Source organism: Narcine bancroftii, chromosome 3, assembly GCF_036971445.1.
Source record: "Narcine bancroftii isolate sNarBan1 chromosome 3, sNarBan1.hap1, whole genome shotgun sequence".
In the NCBI taxonomy this organism is placed as follows: Eukaryota; Metazoa; Chordata; class Chondrichthyes; order Torpediniformes; family Narcinidae; genus Narcine; species Narcine bancroftii.
Window position 1 is genome coordinate 184,978,185 of NC_091471.1, and position 18,572 is coordinate 184,996,756.

General features: G+C 40.7%; 1 protein-coding gene across 6 annotated transcripts in view; it reads left to right on the top strand.

The window, feature by feature from the left end:
- wdfy3 (WD repeat and FYVE domain containing 3) overlaps positions 1–18,572 on the top strand; it is a 444,121-nt gene that overhangs the window by 213,926 nt on the left and 211,623 nt on the right. For all 6 annotated transcript variants that reach the window (XM_069926060.1, XM_069926059.1, XM_069926063.1 and 3 more), the window contains 6 exons: positions 3,357–3,468; positions 4,333–4,523; positions 6,958–7,110; positions 8,142–8,215; positions 8,310–8,471; positions 9,611–9,702. In XM_069926060.1, coding sequence (XP_069782161.1) covers positions 3,357–3,468; positions 4,333–4,523; positions 6,958–7,110; positions 8,142–8,215; positions 8,310–8,471; positions 9,611–9,702 — 784 coding nt within the window. The remainder of the gene's footprint in view (positions 1–3,356; positions 3,469–4,332; positions 4,524–6,957; positions 7,111–8,141; positions 8,216–8,309; positions 8,472–9,610; positions 9,703–18,572) is intronic.

The following is an 18,572-nucleotide window of genomic DNA, read 5'->3' on the forward strand; positions in this document are numbered from 1 at the left end:
TTTCCCAACTACAGATGTTAAACTAACTGGCCTAAAGTTCCCTGCCTTTTGCCTACATCCTTTTTTGAATAATGGCATAACATTCACGATCTTCTAATCTGCCGGGGCCCTGACCAGAGAATTTGAGAAAGTTACCAAAGCCTTGACTATAACTTCAGTCGCAGAAGGAGTGGAAAATCTCAAGATGTGAGAATAGCAACCCGAGTCTCAACGTGGTCAAGACAAAAGTGATGATCCTGGGCTTCAGTAGGACCAGGAATGACCAATCTCCACTACACATTAATCACTCAATAGTGGATAGAGAGCACCAAGTTCCTCAGAATTGACGAGACCTCTCCTGGACAGACAACATCTCACTTGTCAGGAAGGTGCAACTGCGACTGTACTTCCTGAGAAGACTGAGGTGGGCAAAGTTACCAACCACCATCCTGTCAACTTTCTACAGGAGCTCTATTGAGAGCGTCCTGGCCAACTGCATCACAGAGTGATATGATTGTTATAGATCTTTGGAGATCAATCCACAGGACCATAAGAGCGGTAGAGAGGATCACTGGGGCCTCCTTTTACTCCTCCCCCCCCCCACCCCCCACCACCAACCATTGACATGATCTTCCGTGATCATTGTTTGAAGAGGGCCCGCAAAATCATTTGAGGTCTCCTACCATCCTGCACACAGCATCTTTCAGCTTCTCCTGTCAGAAAAGCAATATAGGAATTTCAGAGCCACCCATGTTCAATGAGACTGCTGAACAACTGAATTACCTGCTCATTCAAACCCTCCGAGAATGTACTATTTATTTAACTTAATGTACTGCAAATATATCGTTTTGTCTGGTTGTGTGTTTACATGTTTTTGCACCAAGGACAGAGAACACTGTTTCATCATGGTTCATGGTTGCACGAGTATGCAACAATGGACTTAGTTTGGAATATCGGATTAGCTGGCACACAGAAAGAAACCATCAGTGTGTCTCTATTATCACTGAACAGCTCCCAATTTTATAATGAATGAGGAAATTCTTGGGACTTGGGGCAGCTGATTCTGGAATGATTACTGCAGGACTATATTTGTAGAACGTACTATGAATATGCTTCAAAACAAATTGCACATTTGCCAAAGAAACTGGTGAAACTGCATCAAAGCAGATATGTAATGTGTTTTTCTGGGATTAATAGGACGAAGATATGTTTTTTAAATGGCAGCTCTGCTGGAGCTGCTGTAACAGAAGCGCTACTACTGGTTCGAACTCAGGGAGTGGAGACACAGTGCTCCCCAGCAAGGTCCTTCTGCATGGCCCTGCTGCCGATGGCTCTGTAAAGGCGTTAAACATCCTGTTGAAGGCGCCAACAGTGTTTTATTTAAAATCTTGCAACCCCGGGACCTGCACCAACAATGTCGACACTTTTGCTTGCAGTGACCACAAGGGGTTGTAGACTCCGGGGAAGCATCAAACCGACACAGGGCACCAGTAACAGGGAGAACACATACATTGAGAGGGAGAGGCAGAGGAGATGGCCCTCAGGACAGGACCACAGTGGCAGTCCAGTGAGGGACTCTACAACTGAAGAACACACACAGGCAGCATGCTGTTAGCAGCTTGCGGGTGAAGAACCCACATTGGCTGAGGTCAAAGGACTCACACCAGTCTGCGGGCTGCTAGAGACTTACTTATGAGAACCAGGTATTGGGATTCAAGAGATTGCCTTGGGCAAGGTGGGCTCTTGAAGGCTTCCACATATTATTTTGGGTCTGACGTCAGGTTGCTGATATTTTGAACTGAAGAAGTCTTGTGTGGCCATAATTGCTGCTTGTGTGCTGGAGGTGAATTCATGGCCACCTGGTGCCTGGAGAGACTCTATTTTGCTTCTCTTTCTCTGACTGTAAGGGGTGCCGAGTAATGCTAATGATCATGGTGAATCTTTGCCTTATGGCAGACTAAAGGCAATTTTGTGTGTAATCACATTTCTGTTTTATTGCATGGCAATAAATTGCATCTGACCTTATGTTATTGATGGTGCTCTTTGCCTCAACTTGTGTTCATTTAGCACAAATTAAAATTCATGCTTGTCATTTTGCCAAAATGTATCCATTTTGACTTTGCCAGAGATTGACTGCAATTTTCACTGAGAAGTTTCTTGACTTCAGCCATGCAATGAAACAATGGGGATCTCCATTTCAATGTCATTCAAGCACAATGTCTTCCAATCTCGTCACTTCACTGCTTACTGTTCTGAGTCTCCAGAGTTCACTTGAAATCTATCTTTTTAATAAATATTTTAATCACTTCAATACTTGCTGCCTGTTTCTCTATCTCCCTTAGCACTGACAACCCAATTAACCTCCATGCATGTGACCCATCAGGCCCTTTATGCACTTTCCTTTAAATTTAAAACCCATTTGTGAGCGCTGTAACAGTGTGGCACTAGTTGCTAAGATAACCATGCTGCCATCATAATTAACTTCCCTCTTTCTCCCATATTCCTTAATGATATACAATAATATACGAATAAAAATAAAGATTCTTGCCAGGCAAGGAAAGGGAGATACTTTGGGAGAGTAGCCCCAGTGGTGAGCAGCATCAGCAGCCTCTTCATCCTGGGTGCTGCCATTTTAATGAAACAACTTTATTGAAATTTTATTCAAACAGCAGCTGTGGGCAGGGAATGACTGGCTTGCTCTGCTGACTGAATGTTTGCTCCCAAGGGGTTGTGTGTTGCTTCAAAAATATTTACTGCACTTTTACAATTTTAAACTTTTATTTAAAACTTTATTCTAAAATTGATTGATTTATTTTCTTTTTCTTTGCCGGTTGAGTTTTCGGTTGATTGAGTGGCAGATAATGGGGATTTTACTGTAATGGCAAAACTGACTCTATAGCTTTTTCAATGAGAGAAGACTGGGTTCATACCCTGCAGGGCAAAGGGGAATTGTTCTTAAAAATTATAATTAAAAGTAAAATATATCCAAATGAGCCTGCAAAAACCAGAGGCATGTTCTGGACTGTATGTCTGATTTTATTTTCCTTCTCCTTGTTATCATCAATATGGCTTTCATCTTGAGTGGTACAACATTTTTTGTTGTGAATCATGGACTAGTCCTTTTCTTCCTATTCCCTGGAATATGCATGAAAGAAAATAATTTTGTGAGGAATGAGTAGGTTGAAACATGATGCACTGTAGGACAAAATGCACACCCAATAGAAAGATGCAGACTCTAGAATTGTTTGCAAATTTTCCTTTAGTAAGGAAAAAGACTGAAATAACTGAAGGTAAGTTGAACATAAGTAGCTTGTTCATATATTTTGTTTTAAGCTACGTTTAGAATTACTTACCTACAAACTTTTTCTGTTTTATAGATGGCAATTTCCTCTCATGAAAATGCTACACCAGTTAAACTGCTGCATAATGCTGCAGGCCATTTAAATGGACCAGCAAGAACTATTGGAGCAGCTCTAATAGGATACCTGGGTATGATATCAATTACAAAGACTTGTAATGCTCTTCTCAGTTGTTAACTCAATGCTACAATTTCAAATCACAGGTTGACAGTTTGTATAATTTTATTAAGAAATTATACTTCTCAATAATGTGTAAGGATTAATATCTGATGTTAGGATTTATTATTTGTTGTTTCAAGTACCTGTTACTTTAATAACCATACTTGAGGTATGGAATTAAAATCTATTACTTAGTTCTTACTCCAAAGTTTGTTTTCATGTTCACTTCCTGACCCAATGATGAGGCTCTTGCACCATGTTTAAGAAACAGAAGTAGGACTAGCTTATTTGGGAGATTTATTACAAAGAGACTGGGAGATTATTTCTTTAAAATATGACCCAAGAATTAAAAATGGACTGCTAAAATATTCTGTGTCATTCCACTGGTCTGTTCCTGGAAAAGCACTAATTACAATATAAGAACCATTTTTTAAATGCTTGTCCATAATTGTGATGTTTGTTAGCTTCCATATTCACATTTGCCCAGTAAGAAGGATGTGCATAGAAATTAAATTTAATATCAGTCATAACAATGCAGCTTACTTTTTATCCAATTTTATTGCAGGTTGTATTTTTAAAGTGAATTGCAATCAAAAGTATTTTAAAGCAGTGTGAAGATTTATATTTCCCTTTGGAAGCAATGCTTTAAATACTTAAAGTCCCCTGAAAGGTGGATTCTGTCTGACCCTTGATGTTTGATGCGATTAAATGCTTCCAGCATTTTTCTCTTTTTGTTTCAGACTTGTACCACCTGCAACATTTTGCTCTACCTCCTAATAGCTATTGTTTTTAAAGGAATTTAATCGGTATGAATATTTTTTAATTAATTCACCAGGTGTGAGAACTTCTGTTCCTAAGCCTGTTGCCTCTACATTGCAATACATTGGTGGAGCTGCTGCTATTTTAGGCTTAGTTGCAATGGCATCGGATGTCGAAGGTCTCTATGCTGCTGTGAAAGCTCTTGTTTGTGTGGTCAAAAGTAATGCTTTGGCCAGTAAAGAGATGGAGAGAATTAAGGGATATCAGGTAAGAACTCCATCATGATGAAAAACCTAAAGGGAATAGCCTAAATATATTAAGTTGAGACAATTTGTATTTTGTTTTGCCTCTATGAAGAAACCAGTAGAGAAAATGCATGTAAAGACAAATAATACAAGGATGCTCTAAGGATATCATCAACAGAAAAAGTACTAATTAGGACAAACATTTGGAATTTTGAATAAATTGGAGTTCAATTGTTCTGTGTATATGAATGTCTAACATTTGCACACAGACATGTTCAGTATAGACATACACACATGTGGGCATATATATATGCACAAACATCATTAACCAACTGAAAAACCTCACAAAGATAAGCATATACAGAGCCGTTGTCATACCCACACTCCTGTTCGGCTCCGAATCATGGGTCCTCTACCGGCATCACCTACGGCTCCTAGAACGCTTCCACCAGCGTTGTCTCCGCTCCATCCTCAACATTCATTGGAGCGTTTTCATCCCTAACGTCGAAGTACTCGAGATGGCAGAGGTCGACAGCATCGAGTCCACGCTGCTGAAGATCCAGCTGCGCTGGGTGGGTCACGTCTCCAGAATGGAGGACCATCGCCTTCCCAAGATCGTGTTATATGGCGAGCTCTCCACTGGCCACCATGACAGAGGTGCACCAAAGAAAAGGTACAAGGACTGCCTAAAGAAATCTCTTGGTGCCTGCCACATTGACCACCGCTGATATCGCCTCAAACCGTGCATCTTGGCGCCTCACAGTTCGGCGGGCAGCAACCTCCTTTGAAGAAGACCGCAGAGCCCACCTCACTGACAAAAGGCAAAGGAGGAAAAACCCAACACCCAACCCCAACTAACCAATTTTCCCCTGCAACCGCTGCAACCGTGTCTGCCTGTCCCGCATCGGACTTGTCAGCCACAAACGAGCCTGCAGCTGACGTGGACATTTACCCCCTCCATAAATCTTCGTCCGCGAAGCCAAGCCAAAGAAAGAAGAGACGTATTTAACATTTGGGTAATTGGGAACTATGTGGCTTGGGGCAGGCTCATAGGGGGTCAGAGGCCAATTTTTTTCTCCTATTGTAATCTCATTCAGGAAGTATATGACTTCCTTATTCTTGGCATTTTCTACTGTAATCTAAATCAGCCAAGATGGTGTTAAGTTGGAAGTTGAATGATATAGTTCCTCTTTATTTGATAGATAATTTAAAAAATCTTTGGAGAGATCAAATACTGGGATATGTGACTTTAGTTTATCTTTAAATCTCAAATTGAACTCTATCATATTGTGATCACCTAATGGTTCCTTTACTCTAAGCTCTCTAATTAACATTATTCAACATCCAATCCAGTACAGCCAATTCTCTTGTGGTCTCATCAACAAGCTGTTCTAAAAAACAATCTTGTAAGCGTTCTACAAATTATTTCCTGAGATCCAGTCCCAATGTAGTTTTTCCAATCTACTTGCATGTTGCAATCTCTCATGATCACCATAACATTGCTCTTCTGGCATGGTTTCTGTATTTGTTGTCCACATCCTGGCTACTGTTTGGAGCTCTGTATTTAACAGCCAAGAGTGTATTTTTACCCTTGCCATTTCTTGACTCAACCCACAATGAATCCATATCTTCTGATACTATGTCCTCTTTTGAGTGATTTAATGTTGTTCATTACCAACAGATCCATGCCACCCTCACTGCTTACCTGCCTATCCTTATGATATAATGTGTATCCTTGGGCATTAAGCTCTGAGTGATGGCCCAGCATCATGTGTAGCTGTATTACAAGGTCACCCTCTTTATTTTTTATGCTGTATGCATTTAAATGAAAAACCTTTTACCCTTTATTTATTACTTTTGGCTCTGTGTCTCTGTTGCATTGCAATTCATCCCAATGCTGCAAGTTTGCCCTATATCCCTGTCCTTCCACACAAACACCCTACCAGCTGTCCCTACTGTGTGCCAACCACCTCTTCTCTGCCTCTTCACCGTGGTTCCCACACTCCTGCAAATTTAGTTTAAACAGCATTCGCAAATGTTCCTGACAGGATATTGGTTGCCATCAAGTTCAAGTGCAACTCTTCCCACTTGTTTGGGTTAGCCCTTTCCCAGAAAAGGTTCCAATGATCTAAGAACTTGAAACTCTGCCCCCTGCACCATCTATTCAGGCAAATGTTTTAATATGAGCCTAGAAAATATATATGGAGCATATAAATTTCAATTAGAAGTACTTGTCAAGGACTTCTTTGAAACAAAAAAATGTCCAGAATAATTTTGCAGGCTGGAGAGCAATGGCAGGTAATGGGATAATGCAAAATGCACGAAAGACAGGGTCGCAGAGTAATGGTGAATGGTTTTGTTTTTACCTCTTTTTAGTCTCATTTCATGTTTGCTCATAATCATTTCCAATAGTATTGTTGAGCTTTTAATTTATAATATTTATTTTCCAATTTTAGCTCTTGGCAATGTTGCTGAAGAAGAAGAGGACTCTTTTGAACAGTCATATTCTTCATCTCACATTTTCATTGGTGGGAACTGTTGACAGTGGACATGAGACCAGTATCATCCCTAATTCTAATGGATTTCAGGATTTGCTTTGTGACTTTGATGTAAGGCTTGAGTTTAATATGTTGCAGCAACAGCCTAGAAATACACATCGTAGATTTCTATCTGATCGATCTCCTTTATTTTCCTGAGGTAATGAATCATAAATAAAGTGACCCAGTTTTAGAATGCCAATGGAACGAATGCTGTTTTTGATTCCCACTTCAACAATTTGCCATACTTCATATTGGAATGCCAGGCTCCCTAAAAATTCCCTATACTCAGCGGCAATAGTAATTGCACCTTCATGATGAAAAATATTTGTATGATGTCAAGACTATAGATGCTGGAATTCAGAGCCAAAAAACAAACTGCTGGAGGAACTCTGGGTTAGGCACCATCCATGGAGTAAATTGAAAAGTTATTGTTTTGGGTGAAAACCCTGTTTCAGGACTGAGAAAGGCGATATTAAAGAGGAGAGTGGGAGAGACAAAAGATGATTGATGAAGATGGGGTGAAGGATGATAGACAAATGGAGGATTGTGAGGGTGGAGTTAGAAGGCACAGGCAGGTGAGCAATAGGTGGAAGGAGACTTTGGAGGAAAAAAGGTAGAGCCAGATGTGGGGAGTGAAGATGGAGACAACTGGTGAAGGAGGGAGATTGGTGAAATCATGTGAGAGAGGGACGACGGCCAGATGGAACAGTAGTTGAGGGAATACAATAGGAAGAGTGAGGGTTGGTTGAGAAGTTGATTTCTCCAGCAGATTTTTTTAAATTAGTATAACACCTGTTGATTGGGCCCTCAAGGTTGAATCCCATTTGCTCCTGATCCCTCAGAGATCTATTTGGGCAGTCAGACGTTCCATAGCAAAATACAATGATTTTTGGCTTATTTCATCCGTAATTTGAATATCTTCAATAAATGGTGCAGGAACCACTTATTGAATCCAAATAACCTTGTTCTCAAGAATTGAGTTGGGATCAAAGCCTGGCTGTAATTGGGACTGCAATCTATTCTGCTACATCTTTCAGCTCAAGAAGTGTTTTTAAGATTTAATTTATTGTGCTTCTTTAAACATGATTTTTCATTCATAGGTATGGCTTAATGCACCATATGAACTTCATCTCTCATTGTTTGAGCACTTTATTGAACTTCTAACTGAATCAAGGTATTATTTTCAAAATTATAATAATTTCAAATTGCTTTCTCATTTAATGTTTGCATGCAGTAGAAAATATGATTGCTTCAATTTTGTTTTACAGTGAAGCTTCAAGAAATGCCAAGTTAATGAGGGAATTCCAGTTGATACCAAAGCTGCTCCTCACACTGAAAGATGCAGTCCTCTCACAGTCCACCATTGCAGCTATCAGCAATGTCCTCAGCCTTCTCCTGCAAGGATTTCCAAATGGCAATGATCTGCTCAGGTAGAGTCCAGACAGAACAACGTATACTGATAAATGTAATTATTGTGAACTACCTGTTTCTGTTTATCCTTTGCAATTTGTTTCTTAAAAGCCTTGAAGAGATGAACCGTTCCATGTAAGATGCATAGTTTCTTGTAGATTGGGGCATTTTTGTGGAATGTCGAGTTGAATTTCTGGTCAATAGTGACCCTCACGATATTGATGGTTGCCAATGTTAATGCTATTGTCAGGGGTGGATGATTTGTTGTAGATGGTCATTGTCTGCTACTTAATGTCTGAATGTTGCCTCAGTCTTGCCACATGCAAAGATGAGGTTATTTTATTTGTTGAAGTACTGCCAATGGAATTGGATGGTTTGTAAACATTCCACTTCAGACACTGATGGCATGAAGTATATTGATGAAGCAACAGAAGATGGCGGTTCCTCAGATGTTGCCCTGATGAACTCCTGGGACAATGATGATTGATCTTGGACGACCACAGCTACCTTCCTTTGTCAAACATCTGACTCCAACCACTAGAGTGTTTTCCATGCCCTTTGACTTTCATTTTATCAGGTTACCAGTTTTACCAAATTTGGTTAAATGTGCCTTGATTTATTACCCTGCCTCTGAAATGGAGCCAACATAATTTTGTGAACATGACAATTTCGGAATCCTGAATTCAAACAAACGGCAAAAAAATTGAGGAAAATAAATAGGTTAAAAAATACGTATCTTTAAAATGAGCAGGCCTAGCTGTTAATTTGGCATTCATGCCATATGCAGCCGCAAGCAATTGGAAAATATACTTATCAGGCATCTACCAATCCTCATAGGTGTCAGATACCAGGGGTTTTACTGTATAGAACAATATTCTAAAATAAGTTTGTAAGCACTGTGAATAATATTGTAATCTAATGCTTAATACCTATTCATCGTTCTATTCAATTGGCAGCAATGGGATATGAGCACAGCTCATGCAAAATAACAAGAATATTTTTTGATTTGCCAGTCTAAAGGTTTACATTTTATTGTAAGTATTTGCAAGCCTATTGAGAAGAGGTGGAGACTTTTGTTCTGATAATCACAAAAATGGTAAAAATGTCTGTTTATTGTGCACATATAGTTTTATTAATTTATTGCTTCTTTTGTGCCAAGGTTTGGTCAATTTCTTTCTTCCACATTACCCACTTTTGCAGTCTGCGAAAAGTTTATTATCATGGAAGCTATTAGTGAGGAAAAGGAAGAAGGTGAGCAGTCCATCTTTAATTTGTAAGATGTTTTTTGGCCATAGGCTGTTCAATTAATTGTCTTAATTGACTATACTGTGATTGTTTTGTACTGTAAAATCTTAATTTTAAATTGCTAATTGTTCTGAAGTTGATTCATGATTATGAAGAGCATTATTATGTTACTATAAAAACAGTGGTATTTCATTTGCAAATTATAGAACAATACTTGATGGTTTTCTATACTACACTTTGGTAAAATAGAGTACTGAACACATGTAAAGATAATTCAGTTCTGATGAATTCATGTCAGATGTTTCAAGGACCATCAGGCGTTGCCTAACATTCAAAACTCGGATAGAGGCAAATTTCATCGAGTTATACAGTACAGAAATGGACCCTTTTGTCAACAGTGTCCTTGATGACTATCAAATGCCCCTTTTAACTACCAGTACTCCCCAAAGTATGAGGCTGGGTCATATTTTTAAATCAACATGTGGATCTATCACTTGACATAAACCACAAAGACAATGCAGACACATCTATACAGGAATCTAACAACAGAAGCCATATAAAGATTATAGGGTAATAATCCCATAATAAATTAAAAATGGATCACAATTTTCCAAGAATTGATAAATGTATTTTGTGTTTGATTACTGATCACCTTGCTGTACTTTACATCTGGTGTACAAGCAGAGATTGACACCTCAGCACTAGTTGTGAAGACAGCGAAAATATAGTCGAGGGAGACAGAGGAGCATGTCTGCAGGACTGCTTTGAATCATGAACTGGACTATATTCAAGAACTTATCCCCTAGACTCGAATGACTATGCAATATGTGTCACCAACTTCAAGACCCATGTGGATGAGTGTGTGCCCACATGCACATACAGGGTATTCCCCAACCAGAACCTTCGATGAATAAAACAATCACAACCCACTGAGGGCGAAATCAAGGGCATTTAAGACCGTGGATCCAGATCTCAACAAGAAATGAGCTGAACACTTTCTGTGCCAACTTTGAGAATGAAAATCCAACAGTACCCACAATAATGCCTTGCAAAGGCTGAGGCCCTCTGAGGCAAACGTGAGAACATCATTCAGGAGGGTGAACCCTCGCGGACCTGGCAGGTACTGAAAATTTGTGACAACCTACGAGCCAGTGTTCACAGGCATTTTCAATCTCTCATTGTTACAGTCAGGTCCCCACCGGCTTCAAAAGGGCATCGGTCATCCCTGTGCCCAAGAAGAGCAAAGTGAACTGCCTCAATGACTATCACCCAATAGTACTAACATCTAGGTGGCCCTGTCCAGAATTAACACATACTAAAGCAGAGGACTAAACCCACTGCAATTTGCCCATCATCATAATCACTCCACAGCAGAAGCAGTATCAGTGGCTCTCCTCTCAGCTCTGGATCACCTCAAAAACACAACTCATACATATGACTGCTCTTCATAGACTACACCTCGGCCTTCAACACCATTATTCCTTCAGTGCTAGTCAAAAACCTCCAAACCCTGGCCCTCTGCAAATGGATCCTTGACTTCCTCATCAGAAGACCACAGTCAGTACAAATTGGAAACATCTCCTCGCTGACTATCAACACAGGCACACCTCAAGGATACATGTTTAGCCCACTGCTCCACTCACTATACACCCATGACTTTGTGGCCAAGCACAATTTCAATGCCTTTTACCGATTGTCGGCAGAATCACAAACGGCAATGAAGAAATGGACAGGAGAGAGATAGATCAGCTTGTTGGGTGGTGTCACACCAAGAAACTTGCACTCAACATTATCAAAACCAAGGAGATAATTGTGGACTTCAGGAGGAAGTTAGGAGAAGATGAACCAGTCCTTATTGAGGGCTCAGTAGTGAAGTGGATCAAGAACTTCAAATTCCTGGTATCAGCATCTCTGACGATCTGTCCTGGAGCCACCATGTCAATGCAATCATAAAGAAGGCTCACCAGCGACTATACTTTGTGAGGTGTTTGAGGGGATTCGATATTGAGGACAACTACATGAGTCTTCCCTGTTGCCATCAGATTCCTCAATGATCTCTGAACCAAAGACACTGCCTTACTTTGACTTTGTGCACTATTTTATTTTTGTAATGTGGTTTATATGAATGTTTGCATTGTGATGCTGCCACAAAATAGCAAATTACATGACTTGTTCGTGCCAATACATTCTGATAATTTACATTAATTTGGACAGTTAAAGAATAGTCAAATGGATTGCAAATTAGGGATCACTTTTTATGTTCATCATTCCAACAATCATTCAGAAAATTCCATTCATCTGATTTCCCACTGTCTGTGAAATTGAGACTTTAGAAACCCTTCAAATGAAGCTGGGATCTAATATATGAGGTATATAAAATTGTAAACTACATAAAAAACTAGAGTTAAACAGTAAAAGGTGCAGACACTATAAGAAAGTGCTGGAGAAACTCAGCAGGTTACACAACATCCTTAGGAAGTAAAGTGTAACCAACATTTTGGGTGTGAACCCTTTGCCATGGCATGAGCAAAAAGTAGGCAAGCACCAGAATAAAAAGGTTTGGGGGGGAGTGGGGTGGAGGGAAGAGTACAGGCTAAAGGAAAGGAGGTCATGAATGGATATAGGTGGAAGGGTGGAAAAAAATAAAAGCTGAGAAGTGATGGCTCTTTGAAAGGACAGAGGAAGGAAGGGAAACTGGAGAAGTCTATGCTAAAGTTGTCTGGTTGGAGAGTACCCAAGTGGAAATTAGGTGTTCTAATTTGTAGATTGTCTAGGTTTGGCAGTGCATGAGGCTGTGGTCAGACATGTCGGTGTGTGGAGTCAAAATGGTTGCCACTGGGAATTTCCTGATAATACAGTGGATAGACCGAAGGTACTCAATAAAACAATGTACAATGTAGAGGAGGCCCCTGCAAATTCACATGTGAAGTGTTGCTTCACTTGGAAGGGGTGTTTGGTGTCCTCGGGAGAGAGCCTTACCTGAGTCTCTCTCTTTCCCTATCCCTCTGTCCCCTTTCCTACAGCTCCCCACCCTTCCTTCTGCATTCAGTGAGCCATCCCTCCCCATCACAGTTTCTACAGCACTTTTTTGCTTTGGAAAGGTAAAATGTTGTTGTTACTTTAATTGAGAAAGTTGAGGATGGGTAAATTTAGGCAATTAAATGTTAACTTTGGGTTAACGTTAAATTCTTCAAAAGGAGCAAGATGTTAGATGATTTTAATCCACAATTGACTGTTGCTCACGGGCTGTCGTAAACATTTAAACAAAACAATCCATATGTATTATCACTGCAGTTTTGGTGAAGGACAAATAACATGAAACAGACAGAACTTTGAACTTCATGATTGTCACATTTGTGGCCCGAAATGTGAAGTTAATAAAACATTAAACACAAGTTTTATCAGGTAAACTTCTCAGTGTCTTTTTATTTTCCCGTTTCCTTTGTTCTCCTGCTTGTGTTCTTATCTCTCTCTCATACCACGTGACTTCCGGTACATCTCATACATATTCATTATCATGACATCCCTCCTTTAATCAGAAATAAACTTTACCTTCACTTACCAATATCCCTCGGAAACATACAAACATCGTAACTAATGGTAATACTATAACTCAACTACATAAAATTTACTTCCTACAGCACTCATACATGCACTTTATGATGTAAGATTAAAATACTGTCCCAAAGTTCTTATCAAAACTATGGCACAAGGTCTTTGTATCGTTTGGGCACTTTCCGGTTTCGGCCTGCCTGCGATATTGTCATCGCTTCTCGGTTGTTCACTCTAGGCGTCGGAAATACTGCTCGCCACGGCTTCGGGTATTTCTGGCGCTCTAGTCACTTCATCAGGAGTGATGGTAACTGCCTCTGGAACATCATCAGGTCTCTCAGTTTCAGCATCTCGTATTGGCCTTTCAACCTCTTCGCTCGATGTATCTCTGGACTGGTACCTTTTTACACCTGATACATTTCTCTTATACAGGACTCCAGACGGAGACTTGACTGTCACGATACTGCCACTTCTGGATACGACAGTACAGGGTTGATGGTAATAAGGTGTGTCTAGCTTACCACCAGTTTCATGCCTCACTAGAACATTATCTCCTGGCATGATGTCTGAGTACTTGGCTCCACGTTTCGAATCTGTGTACAGCTTTGCTGCACCTTTCTTTTCAGCATCGTGGTCCCTCATGTCCTGGTCGTCTCGGATTTCCTTTATTTCTGGCATTTTTGTGCGGATTTTTCTCCCAAAAAATGCTTCTGCAGGAGTTTTTCCAGTGGTTGCATGAGGCGTTGCTCGATAGACAGCCACATAATATAGCAATGCTTCTCGCCAATTTTGTCTTTCTGCGTGTGCAATCCTCAATCGTTTTTCAATGGACTGATTTTGTCTCTCTACTTCTGCATTGGCTTGCGGCCATTTCGGAGTTACTTTATGATGGTGGATACCTGTGGTCCTCATGTATTCCGCAAATGTCTCTGAAATGAATTGTGGACCATTGTCAGAGTATAATGTAAAAGGTAATCCATATCTTGCGAATATCTCTGCTAACGCTTGTATTGTTTTTTCAGTGGTTGTGGACTTCAACACCACGTACTCATAGTATCTGCTGTAGTAATCTATCACTACCATAATTGAGTCACCCATCGGTAAAGGTCCAAGAAAATCAACAGCTACGTCGATCCATGGTCCTGTCGGAAGTTGCGTACTCCGGATCGGTTCTGGCGGATTACTCTTACTTGTAATTTGACATCCGTGACAAGTTTTAACAAATTTCTCTGCGTCTTTATCACAACCTAGCCACCATACCTTGGTCCTGAGGTTTTGCTTGGTACCAACAATGCCTAGGTGTCCTTCATGCGCTAAGGATACGATCTTCGGTCTCAATCTTTGTGGTATCACCAATCTGCAACCTCTCAATACACACTGTCCGATGCAACAAAGTTCGTCTCTAATGGGAATGTAAGCCTTGTGAGTACACTTGTCCCATTGTCCACTCTGTATGCATTCTCTTACTTCCATGAGTTCTGGATCACGTTCGGATTCTCTCTCGACTTCCTTCGTAGTGTTAGGTCTGCTTTGTTCATGAATGAGTGAGACAAACACCAGGCTGAGTCGAAATCAGGGTTCTTTGTTCTTTATTACCGGATTGTAACACTTGCGACTAAACATGTTAGTCGGAGAATGCATTCTGCCGTTATCAGCAAAATGGTGATTTTTTATACCCTTGGATATGTGCTTAGAACATCATCATATCATTACTTGTCCAATGACTAAAACTGTTGCTATCCTTTCCCTGCTAGCTTCCTGCCTCTCAATCCATCAATGTCTCTCTTATCTTGTAAGTACAAGGATGCATTCACATCTTGTTACAGCCCTGTACATTCCCATCTCATGATGTTTTACCTAACAGGAGTACAAGGACACCTCCCCTTCTTGTTACAGCCCTGTACAGGGTAACTCCCTACACATTCCCATCTCATGATGTTTTACCTTACAGTAGTCACAGCTTTCGGTGTCGCCTGAATAGCTACGAAGCATACAAAGCTCTCTGCTTCTGTCCCCAATTCTGACTTGGATTGTGGACCTCCATCCTTCACCAATCTGGACAGCGGATCAGCAATGTTTGCTTTCCCTGCTATGTGGATTACTTTATATTTGTAGGGTTGTAGTCTGAGTACCCATCTCTCTATTCTGGCACATGGTTTGGATCTAGGTGCATAGATCACCTCTAATGGCTTATGATCTGTGATGAGTTCAAATTCAATGCCGTATAAATATGCATGGAACCTCTCACAGGCCCATACAAGTCCGAGTGCTTCTTTCTGTCTGAGAGTATCTTCTTTCCGCATCTGATAACGATCTGCTGGCATAGGCAATGATTCTTGGTCCTCCATCATGCATCTGGACCAACACTGCTCCTAAACCAACCTGGCTGGCATCCGCAATGATTTTGGTTGATGCCGCCGGATCGTAATATCCAAGAGTTTTTGCATCTGTCAGTTTTGCTTCAGCGCTGTGAACGCTTTCTTCTGCTCAGATCCAAAATGAAATGGTACACCTTTCCTGGTTTGTTTCCTTAGTGGTTCTGCCACTGTAGCGAAATTAGGAATGAACTTTGCACAAAAATTGACCAATCCCAGGAAACCCCTCACCTCTGTTGCGTTCTGAGGTGCACGTGCCTCTGCAATAGCTTTCACCTTGGCCTCTGCAGGGCTTAGTCCTTCCCGTGTAAGTCTGTGTCCCATGAAGTCCATTTCTGACACACCAAACTGGCACTTGTTTCCATTCATGGTAAGGCCTGCTTCCTGTAGTCTAGATAGTACACGCCTCAACCGTTTGTCATGCTCTTCCTTCGTTGGTGCATGGACTATGATGTCGTCAGAAATGTTGGCAACTCCAGGAATGCCTTGAATCACTCGATGGATTTCATACTGGTAGATCTCTGAAGCTGCATTAATTCCAAATGATAGTCTCTTGTAACGATACAATCCACAGTGAGTCACAAATGTAGTTACATCTCGGGAACCTGGATCCAGCTCTAATTGATGATAGCCCCATTTCAGATCAATTTTTGAGAATATCTTACTGGTAGTTAGTTCTTGAAGTATTTCCTCCACTGTTGGTATAGGATGTCGTTCTCTAATTATAGCTTCATTGGCCATTCTCATGTCAACACATAGTCTTATGACACCCTTTGGTTTGGGCACAATCACTACGGGACTGACCCATTGTGTTGAATGTTCCACCGGTTCAATAATGTCTTGTTCGATTAATTCTTTAATTTTGGCTTCGACTTTCCCATGAAGTCCAAACGGAGTTCGGCGCATTGGTTGTGCCTTGGGTTTGACCGTTTCATCTACCGCTAGCTTCAATTGTCAACCTTTCAGCTTTCCTACTCCTTGGAAGACTGCAGGGAATTCTTGCTTTATATCCTCGTATGACTGAATTGAATTGACACAAGCTCCAATATGAAGTATTGCCAGGTCTTGCGCTGTGCTTCTACTCAGCAATGGTTCTCCCCTCTCTTCTATGACCATAAACTCTGCTTCGGTGTACTTATCTCCAGATTCAACAGTTGCAGTAAAACATCCAATGGTCTGCAATGGCTTGGTTGCTGTGTATGGATACAGTTTCTTGGAACACTTCTTTGAAGTACAGATGATCTTTTTCCTTTTCAACTTCTCCCATAAATGTCGATCAATCACATTACTGTCACTGCCTGAGTCTACAATGACCTGCACTGTCACTCCACCAATGATCATGACGTACTTCATTCAACGTAAATTGGTAACAACTCTGTTCCTCCTGGGTATCATCATCGTCACCGTCTATCTGGCGAATGGTATCTTTCTTTCCAGGATACTTTCCTTTCCCCCAGGCTTTGCCTTTGGAAGTTGTACTCTTCCTCTTCTGGTCTGCATTGGACTTGCTTTTGCACTTCTTTGCAAAGTGGTCCTTACCTCCACACTTTCTGCAAACTTTGCCTTTGGCCGGGCAATATGGGTCTTTTCCAAAGTGACCTCGCTTTCCACATCGATAATACTCCACGTCCTGTGTCGACGTATATCTTGGCTGATTATGGCGATGTGAGAGCCTCTTAATTTGCTGGCTTGAGTTGTCTTTCAGGGTCATGGTATGAAATTGCCCTTCAACAGCCTCTAATGCAGCAGCAATGGTTAAAGCATCGGTGAGTTCCAACTCACTCCCTCTTTCCAGTAGACGTCTTCTGAGTTTATCTGATCTACAGTGCTGTACGACTTGATCCAATAATTGGTTGTCCAAATCAGCTGGCATGTAATTGCATCCAACAGCTAGCTGGCGTAGTCTCGTCACGTAATGAGCAATTGTCTGGCCATCTTCTTGTCTCGTTCTCCGAAACAAATGGCGTTGAAATGTAGCATTCGGTGTCACTACATAGTGTGCATTTAATGCATCTACCGCTTTCCGGTACTCATCCTTTCTTCCAGTATTTAATAGTGTCTTAAATGTTTCCCGAACTGTGGATCCAGCCGTGAAAAGAAGTAACGCCTTTCTCTGCGCTTTTTGTTCAACTGTACCGGTATCTAGAAATAGGCCACGACTGTTGGCGTAGGATTCAAATTCTTCCAGCCATGCCTTCCACACAGTGCTTGCATCACCCGTTAGGTCAAAATGAGCAATTCCACTATGTGTTAGAAAGTCACTGTCTGCACCAGCCATGAGGAAATATTCCAGCCCCAAAAGTACTGAGTCACAGAGAAAATTCTTATCACCTTGAAGTTGTCTGTAATCCTCTGTAATCTTGTTTAGTCTTTAATTTTCTTCAAGCTTCTTCCATCCTCGTCGCCAATGTCACATTTGTGGCCCGAAATGTGAAGTTAATAAAACATTAAACACAAGTTTTATCAGGTAAACTTCTCAGTGTCTTTTTATTTTCCAGTTTCCTTTGTTCTCCTGCTTGTGTTCTTATCTCTCTCTCATACCACGTGACTTCCGGTATATCTCATACATATTCATTATCATGACAATGATCTATCTTGAATAGAAATTTAGTAATATGCAAATGAGATGATAGCTGATGTGTGACCAACTTGGTGCTTGTCCTTTATAAATTCAACAGCATGAATTTGGAAAATCAATGTTGCACTCTCTTCAAGAGAAATTTGAAGTACTTCATATTCTGGGATGTTAAATTGCTGTGGCATTTGTTTTCTTTTTAAAATAAGGACTGATTTGCCATTAAACAACTTCTGCATCTACCCATGACAGCTTAATGATCTGTGTACCAGGTTTTTTGAAGTTTCGATGGAACTTCACTGCTACTTCATGTGGAAATCCTTTATAAGTGTACATGATTTACCTTGGATTGGCTGACATTAAAGGCCTTTTGC